Genomic DNA, 23,657 nt, shown 5'->3' on the forward strand with positions numbered 1-23,657 from the left:
ACTGCATTTGTTCCCGTAACTTTCACTTTAGTTCCTTGACTGGGGCACACGAAAGCCCATTGCCGCACGTAGGGAATGTCTGAAGACAGACATATCCTTCGAAACCTTCTGCCAGTTCGGAATATTAAGGACTCTAGCGTCTTTTTTAATACATGCAATCCAGGAATTCTTCGGTCTTTCTCGCGATCTCTTGACATCCACAAAGACTGAAGTAGTTACTTAAGGACTAGGGCGTCACTTGGCCTTCTTTATACATGACCTGCCAATTTCAAGCGATTCGCATGAATGACTGTCTGCGTATTCCTGAAATACTGCGTTTTCCAGTAAAAATGGATCAAAATAAGCCGTCAGGTCAACTTTACGTCTTTACCATTAACACAACGACCTAGCAATGCCCTAATGAACATGTTCGGGATTACATCTAGAACATACTCAAGATTATGTCACAAAGAAGCACATCATTCCCTAAATCAACAAATTCCATCGTTACATAACATCCAAACCATCCCAACTTATGATCCATCAATTTATCTTCAAACAATGATACAATTTTTTCTTAATCGATTACTTTAAAATGACAGTAGCATGCGTGTGAGGAAGACATCGCGTTACATACATATATGTGTAACATTAATCACATGTCTATCCAACTAGAAATGAGTATATGATTTACGGACAAATCAATCTGTATTATTTGAAGCGTGCGAACATGTATCGAGGAAGTATCTTCAATCTCATTTACAGTTTGTAAATGTCTTAATGATTTTATTATTGTCGATATTTTTATTTTGGCTGTAAGATTGATATTGTTGCTATGTTAGGCTATTGTTAAGTAAATTTTATATTTTGATCGAATAATTGAGAAATTAAGTCGATCAATTTTTAAGGTCTTTCATAGATTTTTACTTCCGAGTGTTAAATGGGTAGTCGTGGATGCAATTTAAATTGATTTTTATGGACTGTTTTGGATTAGTCTTGAATATTGTGATGCAAATTTGGCATTTTACTGAGTTAATTATGTCTGAATAAGCTCAAGTTGGTTGATCGATCCAAAATGTGGCATCAAAGCGGCGATACTCTTGCATATTGTCGGATTTACACTGAACCCGGCACTAAATTGACGGTACCCTGACATGTTGCTGGATTTACATCGGACTTTTACCGAATCTAGCGCCAAGTCTTAGTCAAACTGGCCTTGGGTCGGATTTTTGATCGACTTACCGATTTGAGATTGCTCAAGATCAGATCCCATCTTAAAAATCTAATTTTTTCCGATTTTCTGAATTTACCATAATGTCCAACCCTTGGATATCGATCGTGATAGTATCGCATTTGGAATACCAAATGCTGTACGAAATAGTAGTATGCTGTATGAAAGCTAACAATAAAGATGGTTCTAAGCGACATCTGAGGGATCACAATTAATCTGTACGGCCAGCGAAGTAAGTAACTAAGCAAATAAGTCCTCCCCTTGACCATACCTCCCGGATACCAATATCCATACAAAATTCAAAAAATACTCATTAACTTAAAGTCCAGAAGACTATCTTCTCAAGCTATCAAAGATGTTCTTTAGTAACAAGTTGATAATTATTCATCATAATCATTGTAATTTTGACACGAGATCGATTAAAATTAGTAACTACTGGCAAATGAGGAATAGACAGACTTAATGATTTTTTCGAAAATTACTCAAAAGCAGAAGCACAATGGACAGTATGAATATTTGAGAATAAAGATGAGAACTGATGAGAACATGTAATTTTTAGTAGATTTGAAATTAACTTGTTGCTACTCGGACTAATGATGACCTTTAGATTTTAAACCGAGCAGCACGACGCTGAAAATTGTAGTTTTTGTCCAATTTTCGCTGTAAAAATGGATCAAAATCATTGATCATGTAGCCGTCAGAGTATCATCACGTCTTGCTGATCACGGTATAGACTTAAAAGTTGAATATAAATTAGCTTCAATATCTGGTACTTAGCCGGGAATTTATGAGACTTTTCACCTTTCATTGTTACATTTGGTGGGATTAGCGGGACAAGCATATTGTAGAATGAGTATTAACGTCTTTTGGAAATTGGCAGACAATAGAGCAAGCTTTAGGTGCTATCTGAGGGAGCATTCATGACGTCATATCATGATGATGCTGTACATCGTCAATCAAGTAGGTAAGTAAGTAAGACACATCATGACGATGATGTAAGATAAGCATTGTTCATGATGTATCATATGGCAGTTACATGATCATCGTCAAGACTTCGTAATGGATGGTTTTACAGCATCGTCGTCATCATTTGTCGCTCATATGAATACGAAGTAGGCGTAGGACGGTAATGAAGGAATGCCAGTTAGATGTCAAAACTCAGAATTTGTTCAAGCATTGTGATACAGCCAGCAACAGAGTCAGATGGAAGGCCTTTTGTAGCAACCTAGGTTAAAAGTCGGAGCATAGTTCCTGTAAGTAAGTGAGTAAGTATGAATACGAAGGTCATCGTCAAGACATTTGTCGCTCGGGATATGATTCCATATAGGAAGACGCATCCAAAAAATTCTAAATAATTACAGAACCAAACTAGACAGCTTAAAAAAATCTTTTAATATTCACAAAAGAATTCAAAAAATCATTTAAAATTCTTCAGCATACTTAAAGCGCAAAAAAATAAGTCTTGAGTGTAATTATGCTGTATTTATCATAATCCAATTCCGCTGCTATAAGCTCATATAAGTAAGAATTTTAAGTATCTACATCTAACAGATGATTGATACTTATACATACTTAATATAATACTTAATGAGATCTTAGGTACGGACCAAAATAATCGAATTAATTTACTGAATTGTGAACAAGTGCTTTGACCTGCGGGCGTTTCTTTTTATGCTGGCATTCCGCAATTTATCACAAAAATATTAACTTATTGTTCGAAATGTATGTTAATGTGATGCATGTGTAGATATAGATAGATATACAAAAAAAAAGTAATTAAATCCGTTAATGTAGGTTTTATAAAATTAGATACTTATCTAAAAATAGAACTTCCATTAACTGGAATAATTAAATCATAAATATATAAAATACCTGCTAGTTCAAAGTTGAAATGGAATTAAATACGTCCGACATATTACAATATTAAAATGTCAATAAATTGCCGCATTTTTGTATGTCTAAAAATAAGAATTCATGTATTCTGAATCTGATCATAAGCACGAACCCGTTACGAATTTTACATGACCTTTAATATATCAAGTTATTTAAAAAATAAATTAATGAATTTCCGAATTTTATGTTTTACGCTAGCGACAACTACTAAGCTTCAGAGGCAGGGAATATTGGGTGAATAGCGACGAAGCTGAGTATACCTAACTGAGTATGTCTAACATGTCTTACAGTAGAAGAGGCTCAGTAGCAGGGAATGTGAGGTGATTAGCGACAAAGCTTAGTACTCGGTGGTCATGTCCACTATTTCTTGTAGTAGCAGATGTGTAATCATTAGCTAGTGAATGTGAGGTGACTAGTGACACAGCTTAGGACACGGTGGACATGTCTGCCATGTCTTATAGTAGCAGTTGCATTCAGAGACAAGGGAATTTGGGGTGACTAGCAACAGAGCTCAGTATTCATGGTGGTCATGTCCACAATGTCCTATAATAGAAGAGGTATATTCAGTAGCAGGAGATGTGAGGTGATTGTAATGACCCCACTTCCTCCCTCAAGAGACAGGGCAAGCTAATATAAATAATAAAAGGTCTGTATCTACTGCTGTAAGCACTTATGATGCTAAGTATAAGCGTCTCATCCACAAAGCGGAAGCATCAATGCCTGGCATATCAAGAGACATTCCTGAAATTAGTTTACAATTTCAGAACATTTGCCTTAAAAATTCTTAAAAACTTCCTACAAATTCATGAAATGATTTTAATGCTCAATATTTTGGTGTCTTACAGCTTCTGTATTTTCATTAATTGAATTTAATTCCATGACTGAGCATAAAATCTGCTATTCGTAAATTACGTTACTCTACGCAAAAGATTATGACACTTAAAATGTTAATTGCTCTTTTAATTTACTTTAATCTGCGTAAGTAGCATTAAGTATGCAAAATATCAAATAAAATCAGTTATGAATGGTGTGACTGTGTTAACATTTCTAACCAGGAAGGAAGATTTGACAGGAAGTGACTGATTTCGTTGATTATTGGAATCAGAAGATGATTCCGAGTGACACAATGCGATAAATTGTATTTTATGCTGTAAAAATGTGTAGAAATCATACTTCATGGTGCCGACTGGGGTCTTTGCTTCTTAACGTTAATACAGCCACGTAGCAATGTCTTAGCAAAAACATTGTGCTGTTCGGGGATGGTATTAAGCATAAATTAATTTTGTGAGAAAGGATTTCATCAAAAAAATTGTTTTTAGGTCTCTAATTCCTATCAAACAACTTGTCGCTAAGTCTTCCGCAGACAATTTATAAAGTGTGGACAATTTATTAATAAATTATGAATATCCAAGCTTTTAATAGCTCTAATTAAGCGATTCAGGCTTAAATAATCAGATAATTTGAAGGATAGTTTTAAGCAGAGCTCGAAGTAGACTCTGGTTATGTATGAAGTCAAGTCGACTCAAGCTGACCTTTCCGTGCAATATCTGAGTCGACTTCGAGCTCTGCTTTTGAGTTCTGCTTTTGAGCTCTTGTTCTGAACAAGCTCTAAAAAAAATCTTTAGCTATTCAGATCTTTAAGATCCAGAGCTGCGCTAGGGCGATTCGCGGTTAATGATTGTTTACTAATGAGGGTGCGCCAGACCACTGCACTCAATAGACCTACAGTTTAAAGTAGGATCAGAACAAGCTCTAAGCTAGCCTACACAACTTTCTGGATAATCACTATATATTTATGATATCCAACATTTAAATAGATGTAAATTATTACACTAATTTGCATGCGATAGAAGTTTCTGGAGAGTCATTCACTTATGATAATCAATATTTAATTACACATATATGTAGATTACCGTAGATTATTACACCAGATTACATACGTTAGAATTTTTTCATAAAAAATCGAATAAATCGGCATGTAAAAGGTGAAAAATTATGTCTTCAGACTTGTGTGACTCTTCAGTGTGGAGTAGCTGAAACCGGTTGGTGTTACGTCGTTCGATGTACCTTTAAGGAAATGTAATCACAAACTGGATTAGTTTAAATAAGCGATGGTGGATGATCTGAGTACTGACAAGCTCTAGGGATGTGTTTCAATTCATGCATTCTTAGGTAGGCTGTAAGCCGAGTTGCAAAACGGACACCTATGACAGGCAAAAATCGTAAGGTTTCTTACAAAACCAAATAAATTATCAAGAATTGGTACGGTTTTTGACTGCCACAGGTGCCTGTTTTGAAACTATGGTTGTAAAAATGTAAGGGATGTCTAAAAAAACCTAACAAAACAAACTCCTTACTGAAACTATTGGCGAGTTGGGAAGGCCGTCGATCTGACTCGGTGGTACTCCTGTTTTCACTAAGAACACCGCTGACTATCGAAAATAAGCTCCTGACTATAGCTATTCCCATAAAATCAATAATTCGAAAAGTCATTTTATGCCCACGACACACCTAAGCTTATCATCATCTAAGACAGAGGTGGACAACATGTGAGTGACGCAGCACATTCATGTGTCTTCATGTGTCACATGCAGTGTTGTGTTCTGACGAAGTTTACAACCAAGGTATGCCGTTAAAAATAAAAGGTTGCCGACGACTGATCTTAGATAAAATCCGCATTATCTTCATCTCATACTCAATACCCAAGGTACTTATCTTAATGCAATAAAATCGATAAAAACTCTTAACTTGTGATTCGAGTATCATTAACAAGATATTAATATATTGATTTATATGTAATGTAATTACCTCATTATAACTGAATTTAAATTACATGATTATAAAATTTACATTCTTAAGTGCATTTTAAGTAATTGTTGTGACAATGTTTGCCAAGTATTTAACTCATTGAATGTCATGTTCCTTGCCAAATGACATTAACATAAATTCTCAGTGGCAAGAGGCTCAATACGTGTTAAAAATTATTTAAAATATTTTTTACTAAAATTATTTAATAAATACCTAGTTTATCGGCTATTCTAATTATCATAAGAATATGAACGTTAAGTAACGGGACTGTTTTTATGTTGCAGAATTCTTAATTTTTTTTTTTTGTTCCATATTCAGATTTTATCCCTTATGAGAATGAAGAATAAACTTGCTTTCTAATATGTATTGAGTTTAGGCTTAGATACTGTCTGGATTAGGACTGTTTGGAACTTTAATTGAGTCATTAGCATGCTTGGAATCTTGACTAAAGTAGATGCTATGATTATTTTGAGGATGGAAGGTCCAAAGCTTCCAAAAGTCTCGAATTGGACGAATTCTCGAAACCGACACACACATCTAGAGTTTAAGGGAATTTCATGAAGTCTTGGCCTCTACAAATCTCGGGACTGAAACCGAGAAGTCTTGATCTCGGTGTCATCTCTAAAAAAGAATTGATCTCTAAGTAGGAAAGGATCTCTAAGCAGGAAAGGATCGATGACAAAGTACTCACAAATTAAGAAAAGCAGTTGAGATGTTTGTCTCAAAAACTAGGGTTCGGTCAAACAATGTAAGCCTGTACAATAAATCCCAGTCTGTGACTTTTGACGATTTATAAGATTCATCCAAAAACTGCAGTTCTTCGCATTTAAGATGCAATAATTCCAGACCTGCAGACTTCTGTCTGACCATATTCTGTCAAATTGAAGAATTATGTCTCAACTAATTGAATTTTTATGAAATTTTTACATTCCCCTCAATTCCACTCACTTCTGGATACGGCCCTAATTCTGATTAAGATTAGTTAGCATTACCGATTTCCAGAAATTAATATTGCCAAAAATCTATCAATTAGAGCATTTTAAAATTGTCTAGAACCCAATATATCTATCAATAGTGCCTATGAGTTCTTTATTTCCATCTTGCTTATTATCTTTCCTACCTAATTCAGCGTCTTCAGCGTCTAATCCCAAAATTACAACACAATCTTCTGCCTAGATCAGTGATGGGCAACCTGTGTGTCGCGGCACATTAGTGTGCTGCCAACATTCTATGGAAATGTCATGAACCGCGTGCTGTATGCTGTTTTGGCTGAGGTTTGCAATTAAAGTGTACCCCGATAAATTAAAAGTTGCCCACCACTGCCCTAGATTATACTATAGAAGCCATAAAAAGTGTATCGGAAATGTAGATGATCATTAGCATATTGTTTTCTTTCTAATCGACAACGCCACAAACAACGACGAAAAATAATCTTTTATTTTATAGATCATTGAACGACGCGAACGACGTACCTTAACGCATAGCGATATAGCGATGTTATTTGATATCCAATCATACTAGACATGACATATATTTTAGAGAGTAGACTCGAGTAGAATGGGTAAGAAAAGAAGACGAGTTAGTTGCAAATAACATCTCGCTAGTGATAGACGTTGAGTAGAGGAAGAAAGCAGTGAAAATAATGTCACCGAATATTCTTATTTATATAACTGGTAATGCTTAATTTTTTTGTCTCTTTTTCTTCGATTATTTTCACAACTTATTTCAGCATTTCTTCAGTTGACCAGCTACCTATCAGCACAGAGTTTTGATAAAATTAACATTAAGTTCTACAATGGGTTTGTTGTGACTTTATCTGACTTAAAGTGATCAAAATTGTGTCATTAGATCTTCAATTTCAGGCCTAGTTCTGACAATTATACGCAATTTAGTATGCAGAACCTAACACAAGTGCTACATGAGAATAAATTCAGCTTTAAGAGGCCAACGACATTTATAGTTACAGGCTGGATGATGAGTCCAGATGCTGAAACGACGCTGCTACTTACAGATGGATATATTAAGTATCAGAACTGTAACTTAATTGCACTTGACTGGAGTGAATATTCAGTTGGGCTGTATACGCCAGTTATGTATAGAATGATAAGAATTGCCAGATCTGTAGGACGACATTTAGTTAAATTATTTAAAGAAGGTTTAAGTGATAAAACATTCCATTGTGTTGGACATAGTTTTGGTGCTCATGCATGCGGTATTATGGGACGTGAAATCCAGCAATATTCAAATAATAAATTCAAATTTGCCAGGTGAATTAATTAAATTTTTGTTGATAATTTATCAAGTCTCAAATTCTTGCCTTTTTTATTTCATTTCAGAATCACAGGTATGATATAAAGTATTACAGTTAGAAACCAGTAACTTAAATCTGATATTTTTTTTTTCATCTTCTTTAGGACTGGATCCGGCAGGCAAATATAAAAACTTTTTTTGATAACATTTTAGACATAAATTAACACAAAAAATTCTTCACAGGTCCAAACTTTTTCCCGCCAATCAGTGAAGAACCGTTAGGCACAAAAGATGCAACATATGTGGATACCATACACAGTGATACCTTCTTTATTGGAACGAAAAATGCCATTGGACATGTGTCGTTCTTTCCAAATTATAAAATGGTACAGCCTGGATGTCCGGCATTTAGTTTAATATCATTTTATGACTATTGTAATGGTGAGTATTGATGGAATTGCTTATTGTTGGGGAGGCTTGCTTAAGGTTTATCTGAGGTATGGTGTAAGATACCCAAGCGACACAATGTGGTTTTCAACTTAAAGTGTTCTGTGTAACCCGCAGTGTAACCCCTTAAGTCTCGTGTTAGTTATGAAGTTAGATACACGAGCGGCACAATGTGCTGAACTGAAATTCCAACTTCTCGTCTTCCGTGAATTCCATCGACCCAGCGATGCCCTAGCGTATTTTAAGTGCCAAACTCCCCAAAGTACATTGCTGTCCTTACTGTACTTATTTACGTACTTCACTGGCCATACAGTTGATCTATGATCCATGACCTCCCTAAGTCGGCACCTGAAACTGGCTCTATCGCTGGCTACTGCTTTCCAATAACCAATTTCAAGTGTAAAAGTCCTTACTGTGAATTTGATATTAATCCAGTGAGTGCTGTACTGGACTTTTGAAGTGTCTTTTGGAGCTAAGGTATAGAAACTCCAAAGTAAATTGCTTCCTTACTGTACATTTCATATTTATACAGTGAGTACTGGTCATTTGAAGTGTCTTTTGGAGAAAACTTCTTCTTGCCTGGGGCGCACGAAGGCCCAATTTCCGTGTCTAAAGAACGTCTATAGACAGCTCTATCTTTCGATAACTTCTGTCAATTCTGGATATTGAGATCTTTAGCGTCCTTATCAACACAACCAATCCAGGACATTTTCGATCTTCCTCTTGATCTTTTGCCGTCCACAAAGTGTGCAAAGGTTACTCTATATACTATGTCATCCTATGGTCGGAGCAAACACGTGTCACTATTCAAGATTCACCACATGATAATCTCTAGTAAAAGATTAATTCAACAATTGTGATGAAGGCGAGATACTTATCGTAGATACTCAAATAATCCTCGATGATTATGCATATTGGAATCAAATTAATTATTTATTACTGAACATTTAAATGTCGATATTAACCACGACCCTGACTTTGGCAATCATCTTGTCTTAAATCCATCTATTCATAGTTATTCTAAGACTAGTTCCATCCGAAGTTCAATTTTTTAAAATAACTATAAATAATATTGCAAAGTCATCGCTAACAATTATTATTGATAGATCAATCCTCACGTCAATATTCATAGAAATAGAAATTAAAAATAGACTCCAAAGGTTGTGCATTATTGTTAAAATAATTATTTTTTTTGCATCGCTATTATAAATTTTAAAAGCATCAATTCTTTGGCAATTCTGACAAAGCTATTGATGATAATAAGATTCTTTAGAATTTTTGAGACAGGATAATCAGTCAGAGTCATACATTCATCGCCAATTCATCGTATAAAACTGTAGTTTATGAATTTGGATGAATTATTGAAAATACTAAAGCTATAGCTTGAAGATGAGAAGGAATTGACTCGAAACGGATTTCTATACAACATCCAAGCTTACGTAGAGCTCGGCTGAATGTTTAGATTAGTTTAGATTTAGTTACAGATCAATTATGATGCTTGATTTCCCTAACTTGCAAAAAGATTGTTTTTAGATCCCGTAAAGGTCTTTCTGAATCATGAAACCATGCTCTTTGCCTAGAGGATGTCACCTTAAGCTATCTCTGTCACTAGCTACCGCTTTCTAATTCCCATCTCCAAAAATAATAAAACTAAAGACTGACCAAAGATTGTCAATTTTATTTCGATGATCTTAAATCAATTTTATTGCTCCATAAAACACCTTTGTCTAATTATTTGGGAAACACCCGGATTCAGATGTGACTTTTGTAAACACTCAAAATATTTGAAATTGTTTAAAAAAAACCCATCGATTCTGGAAAGTCCATAAAAATCCCAAAAATTCCTCACAATCCCAAAAGAAATTCACAGTGCTGTGCTTACAGAACTTGATGAATTCATATGGAAAATATAGTATGGGCAATACTGTAATCACTATACTGTATGAAAAGTATAGCAAGCCCTAACAGACAACTTGAACTTGAATTTCCTTGTCGAAGGCACATGAGAGCCAATGCCACATTTAAAGTTCATCGGAATCTGGATCTGTCTTCAGATAACTTCTGCCAGTTTCTAATTCCCAACACTTTGGCATGGTTACTCACACAGGAATCTCAGGAGCTTCTTGGTCTCCCTTGAAGTCTCTTTCTATCCAGAAACTTGAGACCACAAAGACCATGCCTTGTCAACAGAAATACTAATCCGCTACCTATAATCGATATCTTTGTCTATTAGGAAAGTACAGCAGAATATTATTCAATATCTGTCCCGTGATGAAATTAAATAATCCATTAATATCTTTCCATATCTAACTATTAATTACATTCATCTACCGAGATCTCTTCATTAGATCGACAATATATCATAAACCCTTCAAATTACCCAAAGACAAAGAAGAAGACAACAAGTTTTGTTACTAAGCAACTAAATTCTAGACTCACGATGATACTTATTTCATCTTCTGTACTTTATTACATCTTCAGCTTTAGTATAAGAAGCTGATCAAGTTATTGCGATAATTATTAACGATTTTTGAAGATTTTAATGATTCTCACTTTATTTACGTTCCTTTGTGAGATTCTTACCCATTCCAACAGTTATTTTATTCATTGTTGTGAAGTTCTAGTATGATGAATTCGGCATGTTGCGTCATATATTCTACGTTTATGGATATAATGAGTGATAAAATCATAGGTGGTCCTTAATTGGTATTACCGGGCATTATCATTAAGAATATAAAGTCCCGAGCAGCACAATGTGGGTACTAGGGTACGACTGCGTCTCTGTATTGATGGAAAGACGGGTAGTGACCTTGACAGCAGCATATAGGGTGACTTTGTCTCATTTTTAGGGCAAAAAATGTAATTTGTTGGAATATGTCGCTCAGAAAGTCACGAGTGGCTCCGGAAGTTCTTCTGAAAAGTAGACGCAAAATAGATGTACATGCTCAAAAAAATCGAGCATGTTCAGCTTTATTGATTGAGTATACTCAACAGTACCCTCATTTAAGAGAGTACGGTCCCCTAACAGACAAATTAACCGCTTTTTGGTACCGTAGTGGTCTTTCTGTACCGTGAAAGTATGTTGTTTGCCTGTTAGTGTCTCACTGTCTATTAGTGTCTCTCTCAACTTAATATTCAATTAACAACTCCACATGCACATAATTCTTCCAACGACTGCATATTAATCTAGAACCGTAATTAAATGTATGACAATTTATCACTCCTTATCATATGTGCCAATTTAATCTTAATAAGTTATTCATATGAACAACTTGCAGACCTTCTTCCTGCATCAGTGGTGGACAACCTTTTGTTTTTTTCGGCCCACCTTGGTGGTTAGTTCCAACCATAATTGCATACGGCATACGGTTCATGACAATTTGAATAATTTTTGATGGCCGTGGCACAAAGGTTGCCCACAACTGTTCTGCATCATTAGAAAGTCTGCAACAATTAAAAGTAAATCAGTTCCAGATTCTATTTACATCGCTTAAGAATTCCAGTTCCATTTCTAGAAACCACATTGTCATAATCGCATTTACCATTATAATAATTGTTATGATTTATAGCTTGTTGTCCATTATTAGCAGCTAATACCATTTTTTCTAGGTCAAGCTTTCTTCCAGCATCGTAACTAACCTTCATATTTCTCTTCTATTTCTAGACATGTGCAGTCACTTTCATGCGATTCGATACTATGCAGAAACATTGAATCCTAAAAATTGCAAAGTATTTCCAGCACGTCAATGTACAGATTGGAAGACGTACGACGCACACAAATGTGATGAGAAGCCAGTAAATTATATGGGAATTGACTCAAATCCAAATGTTACAGGAACATTTTATGTTAAAATTACATCAAAAAGATATTTTGACGGAAATGAATTTTACAATTGGCTACTAGATCGGATTGGTGATCGTGTAGGAAATGTATTTACCTTTGGACTTATATGAGCACGCATCTCTGCTGGTATTCATCAAAAAAATATTGATGCATCAAAGTGATCTGTACAAAAAAATAAATTATTTTATTTATTATTAATAAAAGGAGGAAGTTTTGTGAAATTGAAACAGGAGGAAGCATATTTTTTGATTGTTTTATGTCCAGCTGTTATTGGGGATGTTTGAATGTTAGGTTGTGTTATTATTTGGTCAATCTAGGACTGCTTTATCACAGGTCGGTATTAAAAAGCAACACAACTTGAACAGTGCAATGGTTTATTCCGAACAGACAAGGAGCATGCTCATGAATATGCTCACAATATTGAGCATGCTCAATTATATTGATTGAATATACTCATGGGCACGCTAATTTAGGCAAGTATGTTCATTTTCTGTGTAGGGCTATTTAATATAGTAAAGTGGAAGTTGCACTGAGTCATATCCAAGGGGACAAAAATGAGTCAGAACCAGTTGATGATAACTCAATAGCCAGTTGATGTCTGGCAAGGTTTCCCGAAACCTCGATTTCAACGAGTTCTTGAGACCAAAATTGAATCTGAAACCGATTCCGGAAACGAAACTGAATCCGGGATTGAGACCGAACCTGGAACCGAAATCGAGTCTGGAACCGAGACCGAACCCGGAACCCAGACCAAAGTCGGAACCGAGACTGAACCCGGAACCGAGGCCGAAATCGGAACCGAGACCGAACTCGGAACCAAAACCGAAGTTGGAACCGAGACCAAGATCGATACGGAGACGACAAGTGAACTCTCAAAATTCTTGAATTCGAATATTCTCTAGATAACTGAGAATGGAAAGTCTTGTTCTCGGTCAAGGAAACCCTTAATGTCTAGTTCTAGTGTATTTTTGTCCACTCGGGGTAGAATTGATAATTGATCCTTCCCTTGAATATCACATGTCAGTTAATTGATACAAAATCTAGGCCAGCGTGATTGTGTGCTTAAACCAAATCCAGCACCAAGTCAGAGTAGCACAGGTCTAGGATCAGATTTTTGGTCGATTAACCGATTTGCGCTATTTAGGTTTACTTCTACCTTGTATTTATACGTTGCAAACTTTATAACAATATTCAACGAAGTTCAAACTCTTCAGGAAGCTCCAAGACCCTCAAAACTGATACATAACATCCAAAATATCCCGTGATGTCAGTTCGAAATGTCAGTTCAAATCATTATGATTAGTTTAAATGATATTTATAAACGAAAAGACCATAAACTTTTACGAGAGTAATTTTCATTACCAGCAGTCAAAAAATAAAAAAATCTCTTCAAGGTCACGATCAAGTGCAATTACCTCGTAACGGATCATTTCTCTTTATGTGTGGAATTTCGTATTGATTTTTAAACTTTTTTTCTGTTGTTGTTAAAAGTGAAAATAGACATGATTGAGACATGATTTGTCAAAAATATGTTAATGTAATGTTTATAAATATTTGACAGATTTGAGCTTGTAAAGCTAATGAGGAACTTAAAAAAATATTAGCAACTTGATTTTTTTTATTTAATTACATCAATTAATAGTTTGTGGATTTGTTTTGAGTAGGCATACCGAGCAGCACACAGTGGTTGGTAAGTATCGCTAGATAGCTACTTTGACAGCAAGACGAGTTGATGTAATGACTGATTCCTGACCTCGAATGGGCAAATAGACATAATGTCTAGGTATTAAGTATTATTCAGAAGCCAACTGGGGGAAGCCATGGATCACACTTGATCTGTACGGCCAGTGAGAGAGAGTAGATGACATTAGCCGGACGTAGGTCTAGTTGATACCTGAAATTATATCTAACAGACAAAAAGACCGCTTTAAGTAGGGCGACCATCTGCTGTATTTTTGCCGGGACGCTACTGTCCTTTTCAAGCTTGCTGCTGTGTACCAACAAAGCCTCGAAATGTCCCGATTTTTAAGCAAAAAGAAACTCTGACAAATTTTGAAATTTTTGACAATTTTTGAAATTTTTGACAAATTTTGAAATTTTTGACAAATTTTGAAATTTTTGACAAATTTTGAAATTTTTGACAAATTTTGAAATTTTTGACAAATTTTGAAATTTTTGACAAATTTTGAAATTTTTGACAAATTTTGAAGTTTTTGACAAATTTAAAATTTTTTGACAAATTTTGAAATTTTTGACAAATTTTGAAGTTTTTGACAAATTTAAAATTTTTTGACAAATTTTGAAATTTTTGACAAATTTTGAAATTTTTGACAAATTTTGAAATTTTTGACAAATTTTGGAAATTTTGACAAATTTTGAAATTTTAAGGTACCATAGTGGTATTTTCGTACCATGAAAGCATTCAATTTGCCTGTTATGGTATGTGAAGTTGTCCACTAGAGGACATTTGGTTTCTGTCCATTTTATACGACGAAAATGTGGAATTTGGAGCATCTTGCTGCTCGGACATGTCTTTTATTTAATGCAGTAAGTTAGTAGGCTTTTAAATTAATTTATATAAATTTTATTAGAGAACTCGTGGTAGATCGAAGAACTCTTGAAAGGAAGCTGTCGATAGAGACAGCATTGCATTTAATATTAGCAATTGGCAGGCGGAAGCCGGCGATAGAACCAGTTATAGGCGACATCTGAGGGATACCATGAATCACAGTTGATCTGTACGTCCAGCGAAGTAAGGAAGAAGTAAATATAAATTTTATTAGAATTGTAAATGTTTTAAGTACTGGATTCTAAAGACTAGGTGTCATGTCATCAATCCTCATTGGAACAGTATCATAGTAGCCTTGGTGACAAGATTCATGGATATAATATGAAGAATCTCTAAAAAATTAAGGAATACCCCTAAAAAATCTTGCAAAATTCTTAAAAATTCTCAAGATCAGCCTTAGCATTTTAGCGATCTTTCCTTCCAATTCCTCCACATATCCACTCCTGTCTAAACAAATTTACATCCACAAACCCAAATAACAGTTCATTCATAAGGAAATCGTATTTCCTACTGAGAATGTTGAGTATTTCACATCGGCAACATTTAAAACTAAATATATATATATTTATATATATCTGCAGATTATTGTGCTACAGAATTTGTTTGTTGAGTAGAAGTCAAGTGTTGATGATGAAAGCTTGATTCAGTTGTAAACATACAGCCAGCCGTGCTAGTCGCTTAGAATCAAAACTTAAATAATTTTGATTTTTTTTTTCTTTTCTGTGCAAAATGATTTTTAGAATAATTTATTTAACTGGTAATAAATAAATTAAGTTTTTTAAAAAACGGAAGTAAATTAATTAAAGAATAATGTTGAACTTGAAATTTGAAGTTGTTGATGGACTGTTTGAATTTGAAAATAAGAGTTTTGAAAAGTGAAACATGGTTTAATTAGAAATTAAATTTGATTGAGAATAATTGGTGTCAATTTAAAAAAATTTAAATTAATTTTTGAATTTAAAAACAAATGTTTTAAAGATGATTTTGAAATAATCAAGTTTTCAAATAAAATTTCAAATTTTATAAAAATAATGAAAATTCAAATTTTATAAAAACAATAAAATTTAATTTCTAAAAATTTTAAATTTAAATTCTTTAAAAATTATAAATTTAAATTTAATTTCTTTAAAAATTTTAAAATTTAATTTAAAATTTAAATAAATCTTTAAAAATTTGAAAATTTAATCATTAAAAATTTTTGAAATTACCTCTAAAACTAATATTTTTTTCTTCAAAAATTATAAAATTTAAATTTTTTTTGAAATATAAATTTTTTAATTTTTCAAAAAATTGTAAAATTCAAATTTAAAAATAATGAAGTTACAATTTTATGAACAAAATAAAACAACAAAAGTTTTAAAAATTTAATAAAATTAAAGTTTTTTGAAAAATTTGAAAGTTTATAATCTAAAAAAATTTAAATTTTATGATTTTTGAAGAAAAAAAATTTATAATCATAATTTTAAAGATTTATAATTAAATTTTAATTTTTTTAAAGAAATTAAATTTGAAAAAAAGGCAGCAAAATTTAAACAAAAAAAATTCAAAATCAATTTTTAAAGTTTTCAGTTTAAAATAAAAAAAAAATAACTTTTTTTCATTCAATTAAAAAATGAAAAAAGTGTTAAATTTAAAATTGACAAATCTAAAACTTTTTAATAGAAAAAAATTAATATAAAATTTAAAAAATATTAAAAATTAAAATAAACAAATAATTCACAGTGTTCTTTGGCGCTACCGGTGCTGTATTCAATTTTAACAATTTTGACAGATTAAATGTCAAATTTTATCATGGGTATGTATTGTTAAGCAACTGTTAGTGAACATGTAGACCATTACAATGCGACAAATCTATATCAACTTATTTCACTAAAGTGAATTGCGAATTTACTTCAATTTAAGATTATCAACTTCCGGTTTCAACAGAATTTGAAGTCGTTTCAAATTTTGTGTTGAGTTCAGGAAGGTTTCCTCAAGTTTTGGTCTGGACAAATTCTCGAGATCGAGGCTGAGACCAAGACTAAGACCGAGACTGAGACTGAGCCTAGCCTGAGACTGTGACTGTGACTGTGACTGTGACTGTGACTGTGACTGTAACTGTGACTGTGACTGTGACTGTGACCGAGACTGAGACTGAGACCAAGAAAAAAACCAAGACCAAGACCAAGACCAAGACCAAGACCAAGACCAAAACCAAGACCAAGACCAAGACCAAGATCAAGACCAAGACCAAGACAAAGACCGAAACAGACTGAGACCGAGACTGAGACTGAGACTGAGACTGAGACTTCCCTGAAAGTCTCGGACCGAGAATTTCCGAGTAGTCTCAGTCTCAGTCATAGTCTCGGCATCGGGAACCCTTAGAGTTCGCCAGACTTGAATCGACTTCGAGTCCTGTTTAAAACTAACCTGGATAATCCGAACATGATGAGTTCTAAAATATATGACAAAAAATTAAAAAATTACTTAATTAAAAGATTTGTCTGCAAAATGTGCTTCACACTTATTAAAAATTAGTTGATACTTTAGTGTGATACAGTCCATCAAAGGTGATAAATAATTTCCAAAATTAAATTAAATTTTTCAGAACCGACTCAAGAATATTCACACAATATCACTTATCAAACATCACACAACTATTGACGAACAAATATTTCGATCATAGCCGTCCAACGACTTTATACATTTTTGGATGGCTACAAAATCCATTAGGAGATAGTACAAGGCAGTTGATAGATGCTTACGTGCAACGTGGAGATTACAACTTCTTAGTGCTTGATTGGAGTAACTATAATGTTGATTTATATACAATTGTGATGTTCAGGATGTCGAAAATGTCACGTGTAGTTGGTAGAAGTATGACAAAATTATTCAATAAAGGTTTGAGTACTCAAACGTTTCATTGTGTTGGACATAGTTTTGGTAAGTTTTGGAATTGAAATGATTTAATAGCTGAATGTCAATTTTTTGAGAGCAGAGCTTTAGGTTGACTCGGAATTTGTATGGAATGGTCGACTATAGTCGGCTAGTGTTCGTATAAAATTCGGGTCGACTTCGGATTGACTTCGAGTCGACTTTGGATCGACTTCAGGTTGACTTCGGGTCGACTTCAGGTTGACTTTGGGTCGACTTCAAGTTAACTTTGGGTTGACTTCAAGTTGACTTTGGGTCGACTTCAAGTTGACTTCTGGTCGACTTTTGATTGACTTCAAGACGACTTCAGGACGGCTCCGGGTTGACTTCGTGTTGACTTCGGGTTTACTCAAGGTTGACTTCGGGTCGACTCCAGGTTGACTTCGGGTTGACATCGGGTCGACATAAGGTCGACTTCAGGTCAACATCGGGTCGACTTCGGGTTGATTTCGGGTCGACTTCGGGTTGACTTCGGGTTCTGGTTGAAAGTTACTAATGAAATTATGTGCAGGTGCTCATTCGTGTGGAATTATTGGAAGAGAAGTACAAGAATCATCAAAAGGCAGATATAAGATGGCTAGGTATGTAGATTAAGGATGTTGGTGGTGTGCCTCGACCAAAACCGTATATTTTATATGGTTCATGGAAATTCAAAAAATTTTTTGGCGGCACTCAGGATGCCCACCATTGCTCAAGCTTATTACTAACATTTTTGCTTAATTTCTATTCCAGAATCACCGGCCTCGACCCAGCCAAATGGAAGTTCTTCCCAGCCGTCTACGAAAATCCACTCGGACGTAATGACGCAACATTTGTCGACACAATTCAAACAGACAATTTCTTCGTCGGTGCAATTGTTCCACTTGGTCATGCAAGTTTCTATCCAAATAATGCGGAAGTTCAGCCAGGATGTCCACCATTAAGGACAAATTCATTCTACAATTTTCTCAGCTGTAAGTAGCAAATTTAAATTATATACTTTTTTTTGCATGCCTGACCTATCCCAAGAAAGCACAAGCAAAGAGATTAAAACAAAGTAAATTGGCAATAACAGTGAGTAATTACTGTGGATTAATATTTCTCTTTCAATTAAGCACAAAACGATGAGTGAATATTTGAGTTATTACCGATGATGGTATTTTTTTTGTGAATCTGCAGACAGAATAATTTATTGGATATAATTCGATCTTCTTGAAAAGTTTAATTGTCGTGTTCTTGAAACTGTTAAATCCATCTAGTCTGTTTCCTTAAATGATCTTGCTGAAATGCAGGAAGCCTCTTAGCAAGCTCATTAACCCGTTTGGTAAAAATAATGGAAATAATTAGAAATTAATTTGATTTTTTTTGTTCAGATTTGGTTTGAACATTTGAATTAAGCACGTGCATGCGTGAATTGCCAATGCTGTTCCAAAATTAGAGATTTCTTGAAACTCACTCAAGTGCAGAAAATGCAAATGAAAGAATTATTGGCAATGCAATTTGGGGGCTGTTCACTTATTACGGAATAGGATTAGGAGGGAGGGTAGGGGGAGGGGTAAGGGTTGAGTTTTGTTAAGTTTCCAGCCTTAAACATCAAGGAATGAATTTTTGTTGTTACTAAGAAGAGTGTATGGGTGTCAAAAAATGAGAGGGATCCATTTTTGACGTTACTTAATAAGCGAACGGCCTAAAAGAAAAAGTGCATGCTTGAGCCTACGGTACCTAAAAGCGCTCTCATTGCCTGTTAGGAACGGCTCCTTATAAAAAAATACACTTTAAGCTATTCAGATCAAAAAGATCCAGACCTTCACATAACATGCATCTCGGGGCTAACGGCAGTTTAACGAATGAAGGCTCTCCAAGCCGTGCTGCACTTAAAACAGCCGAAAACTGAATTTTATTTTTCTTTATTTCCTAGAATCGCTTTAAATTGCGAATAGAATAGCTTTCATGATCACTGCTTTATATATATATATATTAACATCCAAATTATTCTTAGTTATATTATGAGGTCATTTGCATATAGAATAAGTGCTTGTACAGAATCGTAATCAGGAACAAATTTGAAATTGAATCCTTGAACACAGGTATAGTCAGGAATAACTCTGAACCCCATTTTGACCCCTCAAAAATGATTATTTATGACTATGACATTTTGGGGTCAAAAATGGCTAAACATATATTTTTGGGGATTCTCCCCTCCTTGGAGCTTCTTGACAATTTACTTAAATCCATTATTTGCAACCAGAAGTCAATAATTTCTGTTTAATGACTGAATTATTTGAGAATAATAAATTCCTTATATATTTATTTAAATTTCAATAAGATTCTAATTAGATGAAAAATAAAAACTTGAGAATCGCAATTTAAATATTTATAGTTAAGTCCATCAAATAAAAAAAATTTTTATGTCTAACTCATCAAAAAATAAACTTAAAATTAAAAGGCACATCTTAAATCAATATCAAATCACCAAAACTAACATATACAAAAAACTGGTTTTGTGGTGTAATGGTTAGCACTCTGGACTTTGAATCCAGCGATCCGAGTTCAAATCTCGGCAGAACCTTAAATTCTTTTTTGCTCTTTTTTTGAAGATATTTTAAGGTTTTCAAGGTCAGATTAAAAATTGCTGATTAAAATTGATAAAAAAAAATATTTTTATTTTGAGCTTACCGCTCAGTGCCAACAGACACGTTTCGTGATGATGCGTATTAAGATTTTCGTTTAAATATACAATCTCATACATAAACTTATCAAAAGAAAATGAAACTTTGTACTTAGTTTCTTACAAAGTATTTCATATACACTATGTGTGTAGTTTGTTTTACTTTGATGTTCCAAGACGGAAATACTAATCGTTCTATATCTTTAATTGCCACAATTGATGTGTTTCTTGTTATTTAAAAGAATAAAAAAAAGTAACAACAAAATTCAAGTCAACTATAAAATAAGTCAAATAAAATTAAGTTTTGTGGCATTTTTTACAAACCAATTTTTAATCAATGACAGTCACATGGGGAAGATCTAATAGTTCCACTTTTATTAATGTCCCAAAAGCATATAACCGTCTTAACTACAGACAAGTGATTGACAAACTTTCATTTTACGCGGCAAATTTTGGTGGTAAGCCTCGATAAAAACCATACACGTTATACGGTTCACGGCAATTCCAAAAATTTGTTTTGGTGAGACACTAGTTAGCCATGGAACACAACTTGCCCACCACCATTATAGACCTTAATTCAGTGTTTCCTAAAATATGCTCATCCACAAATTTATTAAATTTTCAAGCCGTGCAGATCAATTGTGATTCATGGTCTAACTCAGATGAAACCTTAAGATGGTTCTATCGCTTGCTTTCGTGTTCCAATTTCTAATACCATATACCTTTATCAACAGCCTCCTTTCAAGAGTTATTTGGCCATCGACCCGATATTTTGTCATTAAAAATAAGGCAATCCAAACTGTTTTGAGACATAGCACATTTAATCTAGGTATGCAAATTTTCAAGATAGATCTAAGCTTGTTCTGTGGCACGCTAGTAACACCAGAGCTCGATGTCGACTCTAATTTTGTGTGGATTCAAGTCGACTTGAGTTGATTTTTTCATACAAAATCCGAGTCGTCTTCAAGCTCTTAGTAAGACTACAGCTTAACTTACTCAAAATATTCATTAACAAGACCTTAAGACTTGATGTTTGTCAAGACTATGTATATGCCACTAGCATATCAACAATTTCTCAGTACTTGCATTAACAATGCTTTAAAGTATTTTAATATTTCTAAAGAATTAAATGCACCTAATCAGCAACGTCTTGAATACAATTAAATTTAATCTTGTCAACCTTCAAAAAAATATATTCTTTAATTGCAATTGAATTATAGTTAAAAGTCATGCAATAGACTAATTAGATAAGTGCAATTTGAATAATTTTTATTGCAATTTAAAACGGAGAAAAATATTAATTAAGCAACTAGTAAATGAGGGGTTGTTCAACTGTTGCATAATGTAGATGAATATGAGTTTTGAGAGCATTTTAGTTGCGGATAAAGCAGTGGTGGGCAACCTTTGATTTTTTGGGGCACACTTTAGTGGTCAGTCAGTAAGAACATGACATACATTCATGGCATTTCCAAAAAATTTTGGCTTCACTCTAGTGGGTCGCATCACATAAGTTGCTCACCACTGAGTTAAAGCATGAAATTTAATAGTTTGAACTACATTGCACCCAAGCATTCAAGATGTAGAGAGCAGCACGCGATGTAGAATAGGTGGAGAATCTTAGCTCAGACTGGTGTGACTGTAGAAGTAACTGGATTTTGAGGAATCTTCCCTGAATACAGAGTCACGCTTACCTGGAACTAAATGATTAGTCATTTCTAAGTTGGGTGCTATTTGGGCGAAGTCATGCGGTTTTTGGGCCTAAACTGTACAATTTGTAATGAGTTTTTAATACCCAAGTTCTAATCCTTTCAAAACAACCGCTCCAACTTCCTCATCGACATTCAAATCGGACCATTCTTTTGGTTGTGTTATTTTTTCGTGGTAAGCCTCGGTTTGGCCTCGATAAACCTTGGTGATAGGCTACGTCCAAAACCGTATCCAACATGCACCAGCGCAGTGATGGACAACCTGTGTTCCGCAGCACATTATTTTATTCCCAGAAATGCCCTAAAACTTCACTAATTTCAATTTACTTCCTTTTATCATTTTAGCATGGTGTAGTCACTTCAACGCCAACCGTTACTGGACCGAGTCATTAAAACGAAGCCATACATATCCAGCTGTTAAGTGTTCAAACTGGAAAGATTACAAAAATGGACAATGTAATCACAATCCAGTTAATTTTATGGGATTAGGTGCAAGTGCCAATATTACAGGAGTATTTTATATAGAATTAAAAACAAATACGATCTTTAATCATGACGAGTTCTATTACTATATATTAAGTAGAATTGGTGAAAGAGTTATTGATGTGATTGTAAATGAGCTTGGAATCAGGCTTTAAATGTTTTGTGAGTATTATTTATAAGATGTATAAAATGTATAAAAGTTTAGCCATTTAATTAGAGTTAAGCAGAGTTGCAAAACAGGCAACTGAAACAGACAAAAACCGTACAATTTCTTGATAATTTGTAAGGTTTTTCTTACAAAACCGGTTTTTGCCTGTCACAGGTGCCTGTTTTGCAACTCTGGAGTAAAGTAACGTTTAGTGGAAGTAGATTTTCATGACAAAATTGAGATATTTATAAAAAGCCATGGACGTTCGCTTATTTTGGTCACTTAATAGGCATTTTTGGTCCCTAATTGTAAATAAAATTAAATCAGATAATAAAAATAATTAAAATAAAATTATATTTTGGATTATGGAACGTCCGGAAATTACGGAACACAATGTAAAATTTGGTTATTATTAGACCAACTTGCAGAGGCGTAGCCATTGAAGGCACGGCCCTCTTTTTCGAGAATTTTAAAAAAATTTATTTAGTAACGGTTTTTTTTATTTTTGAATTTTTTGTTTACTTTTTAAAAAAATTCGAAAAAATCGAAAATTTGTTCCCTTGAGTAACCCCACATTTTCAGACGCACCCCTTCCTCCTTTATAACCGTTACGTAATTTCCAAACACTCCCTTACGTCAATAGTGTACAACTTCTGTGCCGCCACTGCTTTACATAAAAATAGATCAACAAGTTTTAAATTTAGTGACAAGTGCAGATTATTGATCTATACCTTGAATA

General features: G+C 34.0%; 2 protein-coding genes and 1 non-coding gene across 4 annotated transcripts; all 3 read left to right on the top strand.

Annotated features, from left to right (window-relative positions):
• Window positions 1-7,382: 7,382 nt before the first annotated feature.
• Window positions 7,383-12,656, top strand: LOC139090266 (phospholipase A1 member A-like). 2 transcript variants are annotated; one of them, XM_070640011.1, is made up of 7 exons: window positions 7,383-7,584; window positions 7,641-7,710; window positions 7,760-8,178; window positions 8,248-8,255; window positions 8,326-8,340; window positions 8,405-8,602; window positions 12,273-12,656. In XM_070640011.1, the coding sequence occupies exons 3-7, from the start codon at window positions 7,805-7,807 to the stop codon at window positions 12,560-12,562; spliced, it is 885 nt and encodes a 294-aa protein (XP_070496112.1). In that variant the 5' UTR covers window positions 7,383-7,584; window positions 7,641-7,710; window positions 7,760-7,804; the 3' UTR covers window positions 12,563-12,656. The 2 variants fall into 2 exon arrangements, with proteins under 2 accessions (XP_070496112.1, XP_070496111.1); XM_070640010.1 differs by having other exon boundaries at window positions 7,774-8,178.
• Window positions 12,657-15,675: 3,019 nt separating this feature from the next.
• On the top strand, window positions 15,676-23,028 carry LOC139090234 (phospholipase A1 member A-like). The gene is made up of 6 exons (XM_070639977.1): window positions 15,676-15,778; window positions 16,744-16,816; window positions 17,609-17,943; window positions 18,446-18,515; window positions 18,667-18,887; window positions 22,633-23,028. The coding sequence occupies exons 1-6, from the start codon at window positions 15,751-15,753 to the stop codon at window positions 22,923-22,925; spliced, it is 1,020 nt and encodes a 339-aa protein (XP_070496078.1). The 5' UTR covers window positions 15,676-15,750; the 3' UTR covers window positions 22,926-23,028.
• On the top strand, window positions 20,411-20,482 carry TRNAQ-UUG (transfer RNA glutamine (anticodon UUG)). Its single transcript has one exon. It is a non-coding gene; the product is annotated as a tRNA-Gln (tRNA).
• Window positions 23,029-23,657: the final 629 nt, after the last annotated feature.

The sequence above is a fragment of the Chironomus tepperi genome, unplaced genomic scaffold, assembly GCF_022539635.2.
Source record: "Chironomus tepperi strain 1889 unplaced genomic scaffold, CSIRO-AGI_Ctep_v1 contig_217, whole genome shotgun sequence".
NCBI lineage: Eukaryota > Metazoa > Arthropoda > Insecta > Diptera > Chironomidae > Chironomus > Chironomus tepperi.